Source organism: Bison bison, unplaced genomic scaffold, assembly GCF_000754665.1.
Source record: "Bison bison bison isolate TAMUID 2011002044 unplaced genomic scaffold, Bison_UMD1.0 scf7180017864486, whole genome shotgun sequence".
Lineage (NCBI taxonomy): Eukaryota > Metazoa > Chordata > Mammalia > Artiodactyla > Bovidae > Bison > Bison bison.
In genome coordinates this window covers 4,632,283-4,647,878 of record NW_011495046.1, presented here as the reverse complement: position 1 = coordinate 4,647,878, position 15,596 = coordinate 4,632,283, and the positions used below count along the sequence as shown (strand labels likewise).

At 38.3% G+C, this 15,596-nt stretch overlaps 1 protein-coding gene across 1 annotated transcript in view; it reads right to left on the bottom strand.

Moving 5' to 3' along the window:
- Positions 1 to 2,918: 2,918 nt before the first annotated feature.
- REL (v-rel avian reticuloendotheliosis viral oncogene homolog) overlaps positions 2,919 to 15,596 on the bottom strand; it is a 38,437-nt gene continuing 25,759 nt past the window's right edge. The window contains exons 5-10 of the mRNA XM_010862954.1: positions 11,335 to 11,475; positions 6,720 to 6,824; positions 6,397 to 6,609; positions 5,753 to 5,821; positions 5,548 to 5,619; positions 2,919 to 4,492 (exon numbers count right to left, since the gene is read on the bottom strand). Coding sequence (XP_010861256.1) covers positions 3,711 to 4,492; positions 5,548 to 5,619; positions 5,753 to 5,821; positions 6,397 to 6,609; positions 6,720 to 6,824; positions 11,335 to 11,475 — 1,382 coding nt within the window. The 3' untranslated portion in view covers positions 2,919 to 3,710. The remainder of the gene's footprint in view (positions 4,493 to 5,547; positions 5,620 to 5,752; positions 5,822 to 6,396; positions 6,610 to 6,719; positions 6,825 to 11,334; positions 11,476 to 15,596) is intronic.

Sequence of the window (15,596 nt, the reverse complement as noted above, 5' to 3'; positions counted from 1 at the left end):
TTCTGATACAATAAACTGAATGTCACATGAAACAGACTGAAACGTCACATGAACTATAAAAACCATCAACATTTAATAATTAAAGCTATTCTTTCTTTCAAAAACCAAAGTTCTATTAGTAATACTTTGAATGCTCAATACTTACTAAGTGTTTAATATGAAGCAGACACAGTTCTACAAATGCAGGATTCAACAAAAACACAAAACTTTGCCCTCATAAAGCTTATATTCTAGTATAGGGAAACAAATAAAAGTCAGATCATGTTAAGTGTTACGGATAAATTTAAAGGAGGGGAGACATGGAGTACCAATGTATATACAGTCAAGGAAGGCCTTGATCAAGTAACAGCTGAGTGAGGCTGAAGGGTGCAAGGTGTGAGCTACATATACAGCTGAGAAAAACATTAAAGGCAGAGGGAACACCAAGTCCAAAGGGCCTGAGGCAGGAATGTACTTAGGTTTTTTGGTCAAAATTCATTTTTATTATAGAAAATACACTTAATTCCAGTTGTTATACTTAAGTGAAAGTGAAAGGCACTCAGTTATGGCCAACTCTTTGTGACCCCATGGACTATACTATAAAGAATTCTCTAGGCCAGAATACTGGAGTGGGCAGCCGTTCCCTTCTCCAGGGGATCTTCCCAACCCAGGGATTGAACCCAGGTCTCCTGCATTGCAGGCAGATTCTTTACCAACTGAGCTACCAGGGAAGCCCATTGTTACAATTGAAGTTTCTAATAAAAAAAAAAAATCACCACTTAATAATCCTGTTTTAACTAAAACAATGAAACTATGGCTTTAAAAAAAAGTACTCAGCACCATTTACTCATTTAGTTTCATGAGCTGCTTATAATTGTACTTGGTGTTTTTGAAGAGGAGTGCTGAAGCCAGAGAGCCTGGAGTTGAACGAGAAGGGGAAAATGGTAGTGGATGAGGTGAGGAGAGGAAGGGAGTGTGGGCCTGCTAGTTTTAAGGACTTTAGTCTCTACTCTGAGTGACATGGGGAGCCACTGGATAGCTTTGAGCAAGTGAATATGATTTCATTTGTTTTAAAAAGAACCACTGTGGCCACTCAACAGAGAACAGACTTGCAGGAGCACAAAGATGTAAAGAGAGTTTGGGGAAGTGATAATTCAATCTAGGCAAGAGAAGATATGCTCCAGAACAGGATATTAACAGCAGAGGTCAAAAGAGGTGGTCAGCTTTGGATATATTTCAAAGGCCTACCAGATTTGTTGGTGGATTGGATATATGGGAAATAAAAAGAAAGAAGCAAAGATGACTCCATTGTTTTGAATATGAGCAACTAGAAACATGGCACTGCCATTTATTGAGGAAGGACAAGCAAGTTTGGGAGAGAAGATTAAGAACTCAGCTCTGAGTGTGTTGAGTTTGAGCTTTAATTAGAATTTTATGTAGACATGTTACACAAGCTGTTGTACATACACACACACGCTCTGTCTCTCTCTTTCTCTCTCCAAGTCTGGAGTTCAGGGGTGGGTCTAAGCTAGGGGTAAAAATTGGGAGTTGACAGCATGAAACTAGATGAGATCACAGTGAGTTGGGACACAAACAGAAGAGGAAAGGTCCAAGGAAACTTCTTCCTCTTAAAACATGGATGAAATTTTGGAAAACTCGGCAGTGGCCACAGGACTGGAAAAGGTCAGTTTTCATTCCAGTCCCATAGAAAGGCAATGCCAAAGAATGTTCAAACTACTGCACAATTGCACTCATCTCACATGCTAGCAAAGTAATGCTCAAAATTCTCCAAGCCAGGCTTCAACAGTACGTGAACTGTGAACTTCCAGATGTTCAAGCTGGATTTAGAACAGGTAGAGAAACCAGAGATCAAATTGCCAACATCCACTGAATCACTGAAAAAGCAAGAGAGTTCCAGAAAAACATCTACATCTGGTTTATTGACTAGGCCAAAGCCTTTGACTGTGTGGATCACCACAAACTGTAGAAAATTCTTCAAGAGATGTGAATACCAGACCACCTGACCTGCCTTTTGAGACATCTGTATACAGGTCAAGAAGCAACAGTTAGAAATGGACATGGAACAACAGACTGGTTCCAAATTGGGAAAGGAGTACATCAAGGCTGCATATTGTCACCCTGCTTATTTAACTTATATGCAGAGTACATCATATGAAATGCCAGGCTGGATGAAGCACAAGCTGGAATCAAGATTGCCAGGAGAAATATCAATAACCTCAGATATGCAGATGACACCACCCTTATGGCAGAAAGTGAAGAGGAACTAAAGAGCCTCTTGATGAAAGTGAAAGAGGAGAGTGAAAAAGATGGCTAAACACTCAACATTCAGAAAACTAAGATCATGGCATCTGGTCCCATCACTTCATGGCAAATAGATGGGGAAACAATGACAGACTTTATTTTCTTGGACTTCAAAATCACTGAAGATGGTGACTGCAGTCATGAAATTAAAAGACACTTGCTCCTTGGAAGGAAAGCTATGATCAACCTAGACAGCATACTCAAAAGCAGAGACATTACTTTGCCAACAAAGGTCTGTCTAGTCAAAGCTATGGTTTTTCCAGCAATCATGTATGGATGTGAGAGCTGGACTATGAAGAAAGCTGAGTGCCGAAGAACTGATGCTTTTGAATTGTGGTGTTGGAGAACTCTTGAGAGTCCCTTGGACTGCAAGGAGATCCAACTCAGTCAATCCTAAAGGAAATCAGTCCTGAATGTTCATTGGAAGGACTGATGTTGAAGCTGAAACTCCCATACTCTGGCCACCTGATGCAAAGAACTTACTCATTAGAAAAGACCCTGAAACTGGGGAAGATTGAAGGCAGGAAGAGAAAGGGCCGGCAAGAGGAAGAGATGGTTAGACGGCATCACTGACTTGATGGACGTGAGTTTGAGTAAGCTCCAGAAGTTGGTGTGGGACAGGGAAGCCTGCCGTGCTGCAGTCCATGGGGTCACAAAGAGTTGGACACAAATGAGCGACTGAACTCAACTGTAAAGCTAACGTCAAGCAATTTTAAATGTATGGATCTAAACAGTACAAAATGTAGAGAACTCCCATACCCTGAAAGCTTACTTGAAAGCTCACTGCATTCTGTTTAATCAGCATTTTAAAGCAAGTTTGAGGTACATGTAAATCTTAGCAACTCTAAAAATCCTCAGAAAACCCCTTAGGGGTCACCTTGGGGTTTATTTTAGGGGTCCCCAAAAATAAAGGAATTAATTTTTCCAATGGCATAGCCATTACAGGTTTTACCTTAAATTTGCTTAAAAGCAAATATCATTCGTCAGTTTAAGCAAAACAAGAAGTTCTCAAGGCAAGATTGCCTGTTAGAGGAACTCCTTACATACCTGGTTATAAGTACAGCTGAACAACATGGGGGTTGGGGTATTCACACACCATACAGTGAAAAATCTGGAGTAATACAACCTTGTAAAGCAATTATATTCCAATTAAAAAAAAAAAACTGTATAGTTGGCACACTGTCTCCACGGTTTTGCATCCATGAATTCAACTACGCTCCAACTGTGACATAGTAAAGAAAATCTGTGTATAAGGAGACCATAGGTTCAAACCTATGTTGTTCAAGGGTCGAAGGGTCTATGAATGTGGTATAGTCTCAGTCAAGGAAACATAAAATGTTACATTTATAAAGGTAGCATCAAAATAGTTACCTTTAATGGGATTTAATTCTTGAATCACCATTTATATCTTACAAGTTAACTTTAAAAAATTCAAATGCAAATGAATCACTCAATTGTTCATTTTGCATAGCTCCAATACCTGAATACTGACTATTTGGACCAAAACCATGACTGTTTGCATTAGTACTGTTTGATGGTCCTGCCTCATTTATCATACTGTTATCTGCACAATTAAAGTCAGATCCCTCAAATGCCTCTGACTGTGCAACATAAGCAGTAGTACTAGAACTGGTGACTGTTGACATACTGGAAGAAGACATCTGATGGAGCTGTCTCAAGTCTCTTGGGTCTAACACTGAATTACAGGAAGGATTTTCAAGATTCATGCTCACAAGTCTCGGATTATCGGTCTCCCTCATGCTGTCATTACTGGGCGTTATCATGTTCACAGGGCAGTTAGGCAGCATGCTGGCATCAGAAATACTATATAAGTCAGCTGGTGAGACGGATGATGCTTCCATTCTACCTATGTCATTAGTATTGTTATAAATGCAAGCATTAGAAACATTCAGATCACTCATTTCCAGGAATGGTGGGATAACTTGTGAATTAGAGGAAAGTGTCCCTGTTGAAAAACTACTCAGTGAATTTGTATTGACTGAGCGTGAGGTGGGGTGGGCGACTGATGACCAGCCTGAAGAAGACTGAGTACCCATCGGTAGCATGGCTGAAGCAGGATGTGACAATGTACTTGAGATGGACGCAGAGGAGGAATAGTAGGATTCTGCTTGACTTGAAACAGGTCTGGAAGTTTCTGGCAAAACTGCACCATGAGAAAACAAGTTTGGTTCTGTGGGAAGGAAATGTATTTTTACAAAACTGAAATGAACAAAATTCTAAATTAAAATTACATAAACACTCAAAAAATTTTCAAGGAAATCAAACGCTTCAAATAAAAATGTTAAATAGGAGATAATTATTACATAAGTCCAAAACTGAATTCCGTAATACTGTTTTACAAATGCATATAAAATAATTTGGTAAGTTATTTTGGCACAGAAAATTTCATTTCTGTTAAATGTGGAAATCTAGCTTCTGAGGCCTTATAAAGGTATTTTTGAAATGTGAAAGATAAATGTCAGAATTTCACTTAATGGGCCTCTAAATATTCAAAATCATTTCATATTCTCTTCTTTCAGGAGAAAATGGAGGGATGGAGGAAACATTAAGGATGATTGAGAAATCTACATAAATTTCTAAGCCATATTATGATATAACTCACACTAATGGTCTATAAAATTTTCAGAAAAAAATGTAGTAGTATATTTAATTACGTATTACATGACTGCTGTACATATTAAACCAAGAAGCACTGATTTAAGAACATTAAAAGAAAAAAAAAGACTTCTAATTAACCCTGGATAACAATCTAAACCAGAAATTGGCAACTTTTTTTCCATAAAAAGCCAGATAGTAAATATTTTAGGTTTCGTGCACCATGCAGCCTCTATTGGAACTTCTTAACTCTGCAGCTCTAATAGGACAAGAAAAGAGCCATAAACAATATGCAATCAAATGAGCTGTGTTCTAGTAAAACTTTATAAATAAATATAGGTAATTGAGCAGGTCTAAACCATTTCTTTCATGACATACTGTAATTAGTACAATTACCACCATAGGAATGAAATGTAATTTCTCAAACAATAAATCCCAAAACATAATCACAGTTGCTAACAGGACTTTCAGAAGCTGAGATCAATTCATTCAATATTCATAACATGAAAAAAATATGTAGGAATGGAATAAATCAAAGACTCAGTTTTCATTATTAAGAATAGAATTCGAGTATATTGTGCAAAACTGGTCTCTCTGATCACAAGGAATACTCTACTGGGCATAAAATACCTTTTTTGATGAATCTTCCTTCTCCAGTTGGTCCTAGGGGACTAGGTCTAGGTCTTTCAGGAAAATTAACTCCTGTGATAAATTTTTTCCATTATTAAATGTAATTTGAAAAACAACAGTATATCAGTTAAAATTTGAAAAACTGAAAAAAAAAAAACCCAAAACCAAATTTACTTAAATACCGATCAAACCAAAATATTCTTACCACAATCCTGCCACAGTTTGTGGAAAAGCAGAGTTGTTTTTTGTTTCTTTGCTTTATTTCCATATGTGTCTGGTTAGAAAGAAATCAGGAAAATGTGTGAATCATCAATGAGTATGGTTCCTCTCCTTTAACACATATATAGACGTTTTATTCCTACATAGAAAATGCTTTAAATAAATGTACATAACATGGATTTCTAGGGGTCACAAAGTATGTCCCAAGTCAGTAATAAAGGGCATTTTTCTCTTAGTAAAAAATAGTTTATAATATTCATCTTGTTTTATTATAATACCTACAGGTTAACCCATGGTCAATTAATGGGCCAAGGGCAGATTAGGACCAAGATTGGAGACCACTTTCTGAGTGGCAAGTTTGCCATCTATCAAGAAGGCACAATAAGGACCAAAACAGAATCTCAAATATAAAACAAATTCTAATGAACAGTTGAGATATGTTGAAATTATTCTAGATTCCTTTCCTAAGAAAAAGATTCAAAGAGCACAAAGATGAGTCAAAAATCAACAAAAACTTTAAGGAAAAGAAAATTGTGAATAAATAATATGACTGTATTCTAATATATCCTACAAGACAATATTCTTAGCAGGACTAAGAACCATATAAAACATTAACACAAAAGGTCATACCCTTTTCATCTGGCAGGTATCTAAAATCCATAGATTCACTAACTTCCTGATCGGAAGGTCGCCGCAACTGCATCTTTACTGTTACCGGTTCTATTATAGCTTTGCAGTATGGTGGAGTCTTGAAAACAATGGCTACTTGACGGTGTACATCAGCTTGTGAAAAGACACCTTTTGCTTCCCAGTCATTCAACACAAACCGAACTTCTATGTCGTCTAGTGATTACAAAGACAAATAATTCGAACACAAAGTAAAACGTACCAATCAATTTAAAATATATTCTGAATTCAATGAAACAAACAAACAAACAAAACCCAAAAAATACCTTTCTGAACTTTGTCACAGAGTAGAAATATTTCATCTCCTCCTTTGACACTTCCACAGTTCTTGTTTACACGACAAATCCTTAATTCTGCAGTATTAGGAGCACCTAAATACAAAGGATTTCTTTTTAATGGGCTGCTACCTTAGTAAGTGAGTTAGACAAGGCTGTGGTCCATTTGATCAGACTGGTTAGTTTTCTGTGACTGTGGTTTTCAGTCTGTCTGCCCTCTGATGGAGAAGGATAACAGGCTTATGGAAGCTTTCTGATGGGAAAGACTGACTGAGGGAGAAACTGGGTCTGTTCTGATTGATGGGCAGGGCCATGCTCAGTAAATCTCCAATCCAATTTTCTGTTGATGGGTGGGGCTGTGTTCCCTTTCTGTTATTCACTTGGGGCCAAACTATGGTGGAGGCAATGAAGATAATGGCGACCTCCTTCAACAGGTCTGATGAACGCACTGCTACACTCAGTGCCCCAACCCTGCAGCATGCCATTGCCGACCCACACCTTCGCCAGAGACTTCTGGACACTCAGGGGCAAGTCTGGGTCAATCTCTTGTGGGGTCCCTGCTCCCTTCTCCTGGGTCCTGGTGTGCACAAGGTTCTGTTTGTGCCCTCAAGATTCTGTTTCCCCAGTCCTGTGTAAGTTCTGGCGGCTCCATGGTGGGGTTTTGATGGTGAGCTCCTCCAAGAGGGTTTATGCCATACCCAGGTGCGCTGCATCCACAGCCTTATCTAACTCAATCAAACTATGAGACACACCGTATAGGGCCACCCAAGACGGACGGGTCATGGGGGAGAGTTCTGACAACGTGGTCCACTGGAGAAGGGAATAGCAAACCACTTCAGTATTCTTGCCTTGAGAACCCCATGAACAATATGAAAAGGCGAAAAGACAGGACACTGAAAGATGAACTCTCCAGGTCGGCAGGTGCCCGGTATGCTACTGGAGATCAGTAGAGAAATAACTCCAGAAAGAATGAAGAGACAGAGTCACAGCAAAAACAACACCCAGCTGTGGATGTGACTGGTGATGGAAGTAAAGTCCGATGCTGTAAAGAGCAATACACCATAGGAACCTGGAATGTTAGGTCCATGAATCAAGGCAAATTGGAAGTTGTGAAACAGGAGATGGCAAGAGTGAACATCAACATTTTAGGAATCAGCAAACTAAAATGGACTAGAATGGGTGAGTTTAACTCAGATGACCATTATATCTAATACTATGGGCAAGAAGAAATGGAGGAGCCATCACAGTCAACAAAAGAGCGTGAAATGCAGTACTTGGATGCAATCTCAAAAATGACAGAATGATCTGTTTGTTTCCAAGGCAATTCATTCAATATCGCAGTAATCTAAGTCTATGCCCTAACCAGTAATGCTGGAGAAGCTGAAGTTACATGGTTCTATGAAGACCTACAAGACCTTCTAGAACTAACATACAAAAAAGATGTCCTTTTCATTATAGAGGACTAGAATGCAAAAGTAGGAAGTCAAGAAACACCTGGAGTAACAGGCAAATTTGGCCTTGGAACAGAATGAAGCAGGGCAAAGGCTAATAGAGTTTTGCCAAGAGAACGCGCTGGTCATAGAAAACACCCTCTTCCAACAACACAAGAGAAGACTCTACAGGTGGACATCACCAGCTGATCAATACCAAAATCAGACTGATTATACTCTTTGCAGCGAAAGATGGAGAAGCTCTATACAGTCAGCAAAAATGAGACCAGGAGCTGACTGTGGCTCAGTTCATGAACTCCTTACTGCCAAATTCAGACTTAAATTGAAGAAAACAGGAAAGACTACTAGACCATTCAGGTATGACCTAAATCAAACCCTCACAATTATACAGTGGTAGTGAGAAATAGATTCAAAGGATTAGATCTGTTGGAGTGCCTGAAGAACTATGGACGGAGGTTCGTGACATTGTACAGGAAGCAGGAATCAAGACCATCCCCAAGAAAAATAAATGCAAAAAGGCAAAAATGGTTGTCTGAGGAGGCCTTACAAATAACTGTGAAAAGAAGAGAAGTGAAAGGCAAAGGAGAAAAGGAAAGATATACCCATTTGAATGCAGAGTTCCAAAGAACAGCAAGGAGAGAGAAGAAAGCCTTCCTCAGTGATCAATGCAAAGAAATACAGGAAAACAATAGAATGGGAAAGGCTAGAGATCTCTTCAAGAAAATCAGAAATACCAAGGGAACATTTCATGAAAAGATGGGCTCAATAAAGGACAGGAATGGTATGGACCTAACAGAAGCAGAAGATATTAAGAAGAGGTGGCAAGAATACACAGAACTATAGAAAAAAAGATCTTCACGACCCAGATAATCACAATGGTGTGATCACTCACCTAGAGCCAGACATCCTGGAATGTGAAGTCAAGTGGGCCTTAGGAAGCATCACTATGAACAAAGCTAGTGGAGGTGATGGAATTCTAGTTGAACTATTTCAAATCCTAAGAGATGATGCTGTAAAAGTGCTTCACTCAATATGCCAGCAAATTTGAAAAACTCAGCAGTGGCCATAGGACTGGAAAAGGTCCATTTTCATTCCAATCCCAAAGAAAGGCAATGCCAAAGATTGCTCAAACTACCGTACAATTGCACTCATCTCACACGCTAGCAAAGTAATGCTCAAAATCACTATGGTTTTTCCAGTAGTCATATATAGATGTGAGAGTTGGACTATAAAGAAAGCTGAGCACAGAAGAATTGATGCTTTTGAACTGTGGTGTTGGAGAAGACTCTTGAGAGTCCCTTGGACTGCAAGGAGATCTAACCAGTCCATCCTAAAGGAAATCAGTCCTGAATATTCATTGGAAGGACTGATGTTGAAACTGAAACTGCAATACTTTGGCCACGTGATGTGAAAAACTGATTCCTTGGAAAAGACCCTGATGCTCAGAAAGATTGAAAGTGGGAGGAGAAGGGGACAACAGGATGAGATGGTTGATGGCATCACCGACTCAATGGACATGACTTTGAGTAAACTCTGGGAGCTGCTGATGGACAGGATGGCCTGGCATGCTGCAGTCCATGAGGTCACAAAGAGTCAGACACAACTGAGCGACTGAATTGAACTGAACCTTAGTAATATGTTTTATTCCTTTTTGATGGAAAGTTTTAGGAAAACAATTTACAGGATAGATAGCAATAAAAGCTTTAGTGTATAAACAAAGGACACTCAATACCTTAATCTTCCACATCTATCCCTTTCCTTTCTTAATGGTATTGCCTCGGTTTATTTAGGGCCTTATAATTTCAACTGTAGACATTAACACTTCTTCTAATTAAATCTCCCTGCTTGTAAACTGGGATTTTTCCTATCCATCCCATACACTCTCATCAGATTGAACTTATAAAATCATGACCATAACCCTATGGCAATGCGGTTTTCATATTTCCTATTATCTGGTCAACATTATTCCCATAATTCCCTGGCATTCAAAGCTCTCCATGATGAGGACAGTCTGATTTACCTTACCTTTATAACTCTATGTTCCACTATCTTTTTGCATGTAGAACTGGTATAGTCATACACCACTGGTGGGCACATATGTAAGAGTATACATACACAGAAATATTTGAGGGCAATTTCATAATCTTTAAAACTATAAATATCCAGATCCTTTAATCTACCATTTGCCAACATTTCTACTTCTACAAATTTATGCTAGGGACATCTACAGAAGATAGGCACATATAGGATATATTTAATGCAATACAATTTGTTAAAGAAAAAAAAAAAATTGAGAGGGAAACAAACCAAATGCCTTGTAACAAGTTGCTGCTGCTAAGTCTCTTCAGTCGTGTCCAACTCTGTGCAACCCCATAGACGGCAGCCCACCAGGCTCCCCCGTCCCTGGGATTCTCCAGGCAAGAATACTGGAGTGGGTTGCCATTTCCTTCTCCAAGCTAATGATTTATAAAAGTGTGATACAGTTATATCATATGCAGCTACTGAAAAAAATCAGGTACCTGAAAGGGAAAGAGGTTCAAGATATGTTTCTAAGAGGGAAAAAAAAGTAAAAAAAAAAAAATCAGTGATGATTTTTTCAAAAAGTTGCCAAAAACATAGATGGTATGAATGATGATGATGATGAGGTATTTGTTGTATATACAGTAAGAAGAAACTGATGAAATATCTTTGGAGAATGAGATTATAGGAGGTTTACTCTGCTTGTTATCTACTTTAGATCGATAACATCTACTCCATAATGTTTGAATTTTCCCATAATGAACATACTCGTTTTTTTAAATTGCCAAAATACTTTAAAATTTTTTAAAAAGCTAACACTGAGACTTCCCTGGTGGTCCAATGGTTAGGAATCCGCCTGCTAATTCAGGGGACGTGGGTCCGATCCTAGGCTGGGAAGATTCCACATGATGCAGGGCAACTAAGCCTGTGCACCACAACCACTGAGCCAGTGCCCTAGAGGCTGTGCTCCACAACAAGAGAAGTCACCACAATGAGGAGCCTGCGCGCCTCAAAGAAGCAGCCCCCACTCTCTCCAGCTAGAGAAAAGCCCATGCAGCAACAAAAACCCAGAGTGGCCAAATAAGTAATAAAATAAAAAGTCAAGGCTACAAATACAAGAAAAACAAATTACTTACGGTTGTCATAAATTGGGTTGGAGACAACAGGAGGTAGAGCAGTTGTCAAATTACCATGTTCATCAGGGAGAAAAACTTGAAAACATAATCTCACCACGTTGAGGTCACAATCTTCAATATCAAGCAGCTGTTGTTCAGGGACTGAACAGTTCATTTTAAAAAAAATAAGAATATAGAATAGTCACATAGAACTAAAGCCCTGTTAAGTCCTCCTCCCTGCCCAATACAGCCAATAACCTTTAGTAAGTAGCATCTAAATCTGTACTAACAAAAATACAATGGTACACAATCTCAAGCCAGCCTTTTATGCTTTTCATCATATATTTCACTATCCATCATAATTCATAAGTAATGACCATGGTCAGGGAGCAACTATCCCAGTCATCTGGTATTTAAAGCAGAACCTCAAAGTTGCATAAATCAAATTTTTACAAAAAATGGTTGTAGGTTTTATACAACAGAGACTAGGCATTCATTCACTAATTTAACAAATACGTATTTAGTTCAGTCATACATTAAGGACTCTGCAAATTATCTCCAAAATCTGCATAAGAATTACTCCATTTTACAGATGAGGAACTGATTTTAAAGAAATGAAATTACATATCTAATGTTTCACAGCTAAGAAGTGGCAGAGAAGAATTCAAACTCAGGCCACTGAATCCAGAGCCTATGCTCTTAAAAAAACTGAACCCTATTACAGAATTTTACATATGTGTTGCATAAAAATGACATACACATGAATATTTACTAAAATTTAGATCAATGTTTTAGGGATCAAATACCAAGAGGATACTAGATGAGTTAAGTCAGCTAATTTCCTTAAGAAATTTTATGTGCAAACTTAACTTTCCTCAAAAACAAAACAACAACAACAACAAAAAACCCACAGCAGGAAAATTTTACAGTTCTGAAAAAAAATTTTTTTAACACGTTTTATGACAGAAACTGCTATTTAAAATAAATCTAGCTCCAAAGGAAAATATAACTGCCTTTTCAAAGAATACTATAAGGTGTAGCAATCAACTATAACTAACAGTCATGTTTATAAAAAGCAAGAAATACATATATTAAATTATATGACAATTTTATTTTTCAAAAAGCATTGAAACTTGAAATACGAAATTTGAAAACGGTTAAAACCCAAATTCTTTATTCTCACAGTTAGCAATAATAAAAATGATAATGTATTTTTGACTGTTTTTATGTAAACTATACTCAGTAGCTATCATGATATTAAAAATTATTCCACTGTCAGCATTCTTAAGCCTACAATTCCAAAGAGCCTACAAAAACATATCTGTACAACTAAAAGGTCAAATGTTATGATACAAACATCTGTACCACAGCAATCTCTGTTGGCACAATTAGGTAGGCAATGAGAGATCCACCTCATTAAAATAATTTTTTAAAACATTATAAATTTACAGTTTAAGACAATGTTTCTCAATTCCTGAGATGAGTAATCAATACACACAAAAATAAATTAGAAAAGTGTTCTGACAAGTTTAAAAACAAACCTATGTGAATGGATAAACTAACTGTGACAGCTATGTAATATAAAAGAACTATGAATATATACACAAACATGTATGTATCTCAAAAATATTATGTGAGCAAAAGGAACCAGATATAAAATATATACCACATGCTTTCATTTGTAGGAAAATTCTAGAAAAGATTAATTGATGACAAAAGAAAGCAAAGAGCTGACTGGAGCCAGAGAGGGGAAGAGGGAATTGACTGGGAGGTAGACAAAGACATTTTGTAGTAATAGTGGAGGAGAAGGCAATGGCATCCCACTCCAGTACTCTTGCCTGGAGAATCCCACGGATGGAGGAGCCTGGTAGGCTGCAGTCCATGGGGCTGCTAAGAGTCGGACCTGACTGAGCGACTTCACTTTCACTTTTCACTTTCATGCATTGGAGAAGGAAATGGCAACCCACTCCAGTGTTCTTGCCTGGAGAATCCCAGGGGCGGGAGAGCCTGGTGGGCTGCCGTCTATGGGGTCACACAGAGTCGGACATGACTGAAGCGACTTAGCAGCAGTAATAGTGGAGGTAGTAGAAATATTTCTCATCTTGACTATGGTGGTGTTACATACATCTGGGTGGATCCCACTGTATATAAATGAGACCTCAAGAAAACTTTAAAATCTTTTAAAATAGTACATGGAGGAAAAATAAACTGGTTAACAAACCAGGAATGGGAATAAAGATTTATTTATTATAAGTCAGGATCAAAGAAACCCAGAGAGGTAAGTTCAGGATAAGAGGCTTCTTGTTTTCCAGATATATCTTGCCAATTTAGAAGTAGCTAAGAGGATGAGAAATTGAGATGAGCTTTCAAAAGACTACAGATGAAAAATAAAGGAGTGCAGGGTCTGCCAAAGATAGAGAATCTGATAAATGCCCAGTGCTTTGGCTGGGGCTCTTGAGAAGCTAAACCCAGAGTAAGGGTGAACTGGACGGAAAGACCTCACAGGGATAAAAGCCCAGCATCAAATAACCTAAATCATTCACTAATTTTAGATGATCTCAGACTTCTAGTGTGACTAGCCACCTACCACAAGAAAGCCTTCTGAAGGGAGATTATTACATCCTAGACCTCAAAACTTTTGTGTACAAGGTGACTGGTGAAAGTGAAAGTTGTTTAGTCGTGTCTGATTTTTTGTGACCCCATGGCCTATACAGTCCATGGAATTCTCCAGGCCAGAATACTGTACTCTATTTTAAATAAGCAGGCATAAGAAGAAGTGAAAGTGAAAGTGTTAGTGGCTCAGTCATGTCTGACTCTTTTTGATCCCATGGACTGTGCCCGCCAGGCTCCTCTGTCCATGGGTTCTCCAAGCAACAATACTGGAGTGGTAGCCATTCCCTTCTCCAGGGGATCTCCCCAGCTCAGGGACTGAACCCGGGTCTCCTGCATTGCAGGTGGATTCTTCACCTCTGAGCCACCAGGGAAGTCCTGGCATAAGAGACAAGGTAATTTTTTTTTTTAAGACAAGAAAAACAACATATAGAAACAGACTACAAACATTCCAAATAATTAAGTTTTCAGATACATGACCTAAAATCACTATATTTAACATATTTAAGGAGTTAAAGACAATACTGAGAGTTCAGCAGAGTACTTGAAACTATATAAAAGGAACCAAGCAAAATTCAATAGAACTGAAAAACACAATAAACTGAAATTTAAAATGTCATCAAATTTATCAACTGTTTTATAGAAAACACTTCATGTCTTATCTTTTTATAGAAACCGAGGACTAAAATCTATCTACCAACATTTTATACTAAGAGGTTTATATATATAAATATATATATTTAGATTTTTTTCTTTTATACTAAGAATTTTTAAAGTATTCATCTACACTGAAATCTAAGGCATTTGAAAGCTGATTTTTATATATGGCGAGAGGCAGGGAATCCAACTTTCCTCAGCTTCATTTATCAGCTATCAATATTTCCTCCCTTTCTCTTGATCTGACATGCTACCACTGTCATTTGCTGAAGTTTCATATTTTCATAAGTCTGTTTCTGGGCTTTCAGTTTTACTCTACTGGTCATTTAGTCTATTGTTACCACTGCTGCTGCTGCTAAGTCGCTTCAGTCGTGATCGATTCTGTGCGACCCCATAGACGGCAGCCCACCAGGCTCCCCCGTCCCTGGGATTCTCCAGGCAAGAACACTGGAGTAGGTTGCCATTTCCTTCTCCAATGCATGAAAGTGAAAAGTCAAAGTGAAGTCGCTCAGTCATGTCCGACTCTTAGCGACCTCATGGACTGCAGCCTACCAGGCTCCTCCGTCCATGGGATTTTCCAGGCAAGAGTACTGGAGTGGGATGCCATTGCCTTCTCCGATTGTTACCACAATACTACTTAATTAGTACTTCTTCATAATAAACCCCAATATCTCATAACTATTTCTTCATAATAAGTCCTAATAGCTGATAAGGTCAGTTTCTCATTACTGTTCGTCTTCTATAAATTATCCTCCTTTTCCTGTTCAGAATCATATTATCATACTTATTGAAAATTCTTGTTGGGAGTTTGGAATTTCACTGAACCTATATATCAATTTGGGAAAATATACTATCTTATATTATTGATAATAAAGAACATGATATACCTCTCCATCTATCTAGGTGTTCTCATAATGGGCTTCCCTAGTGACTCAGTGGTAAAGAATCCACCTGCCATTGCAGGAGATGTGGGTTTGATCCCTAGGTTGGGAAGATCCTCCGGAGAAGGAAATGGC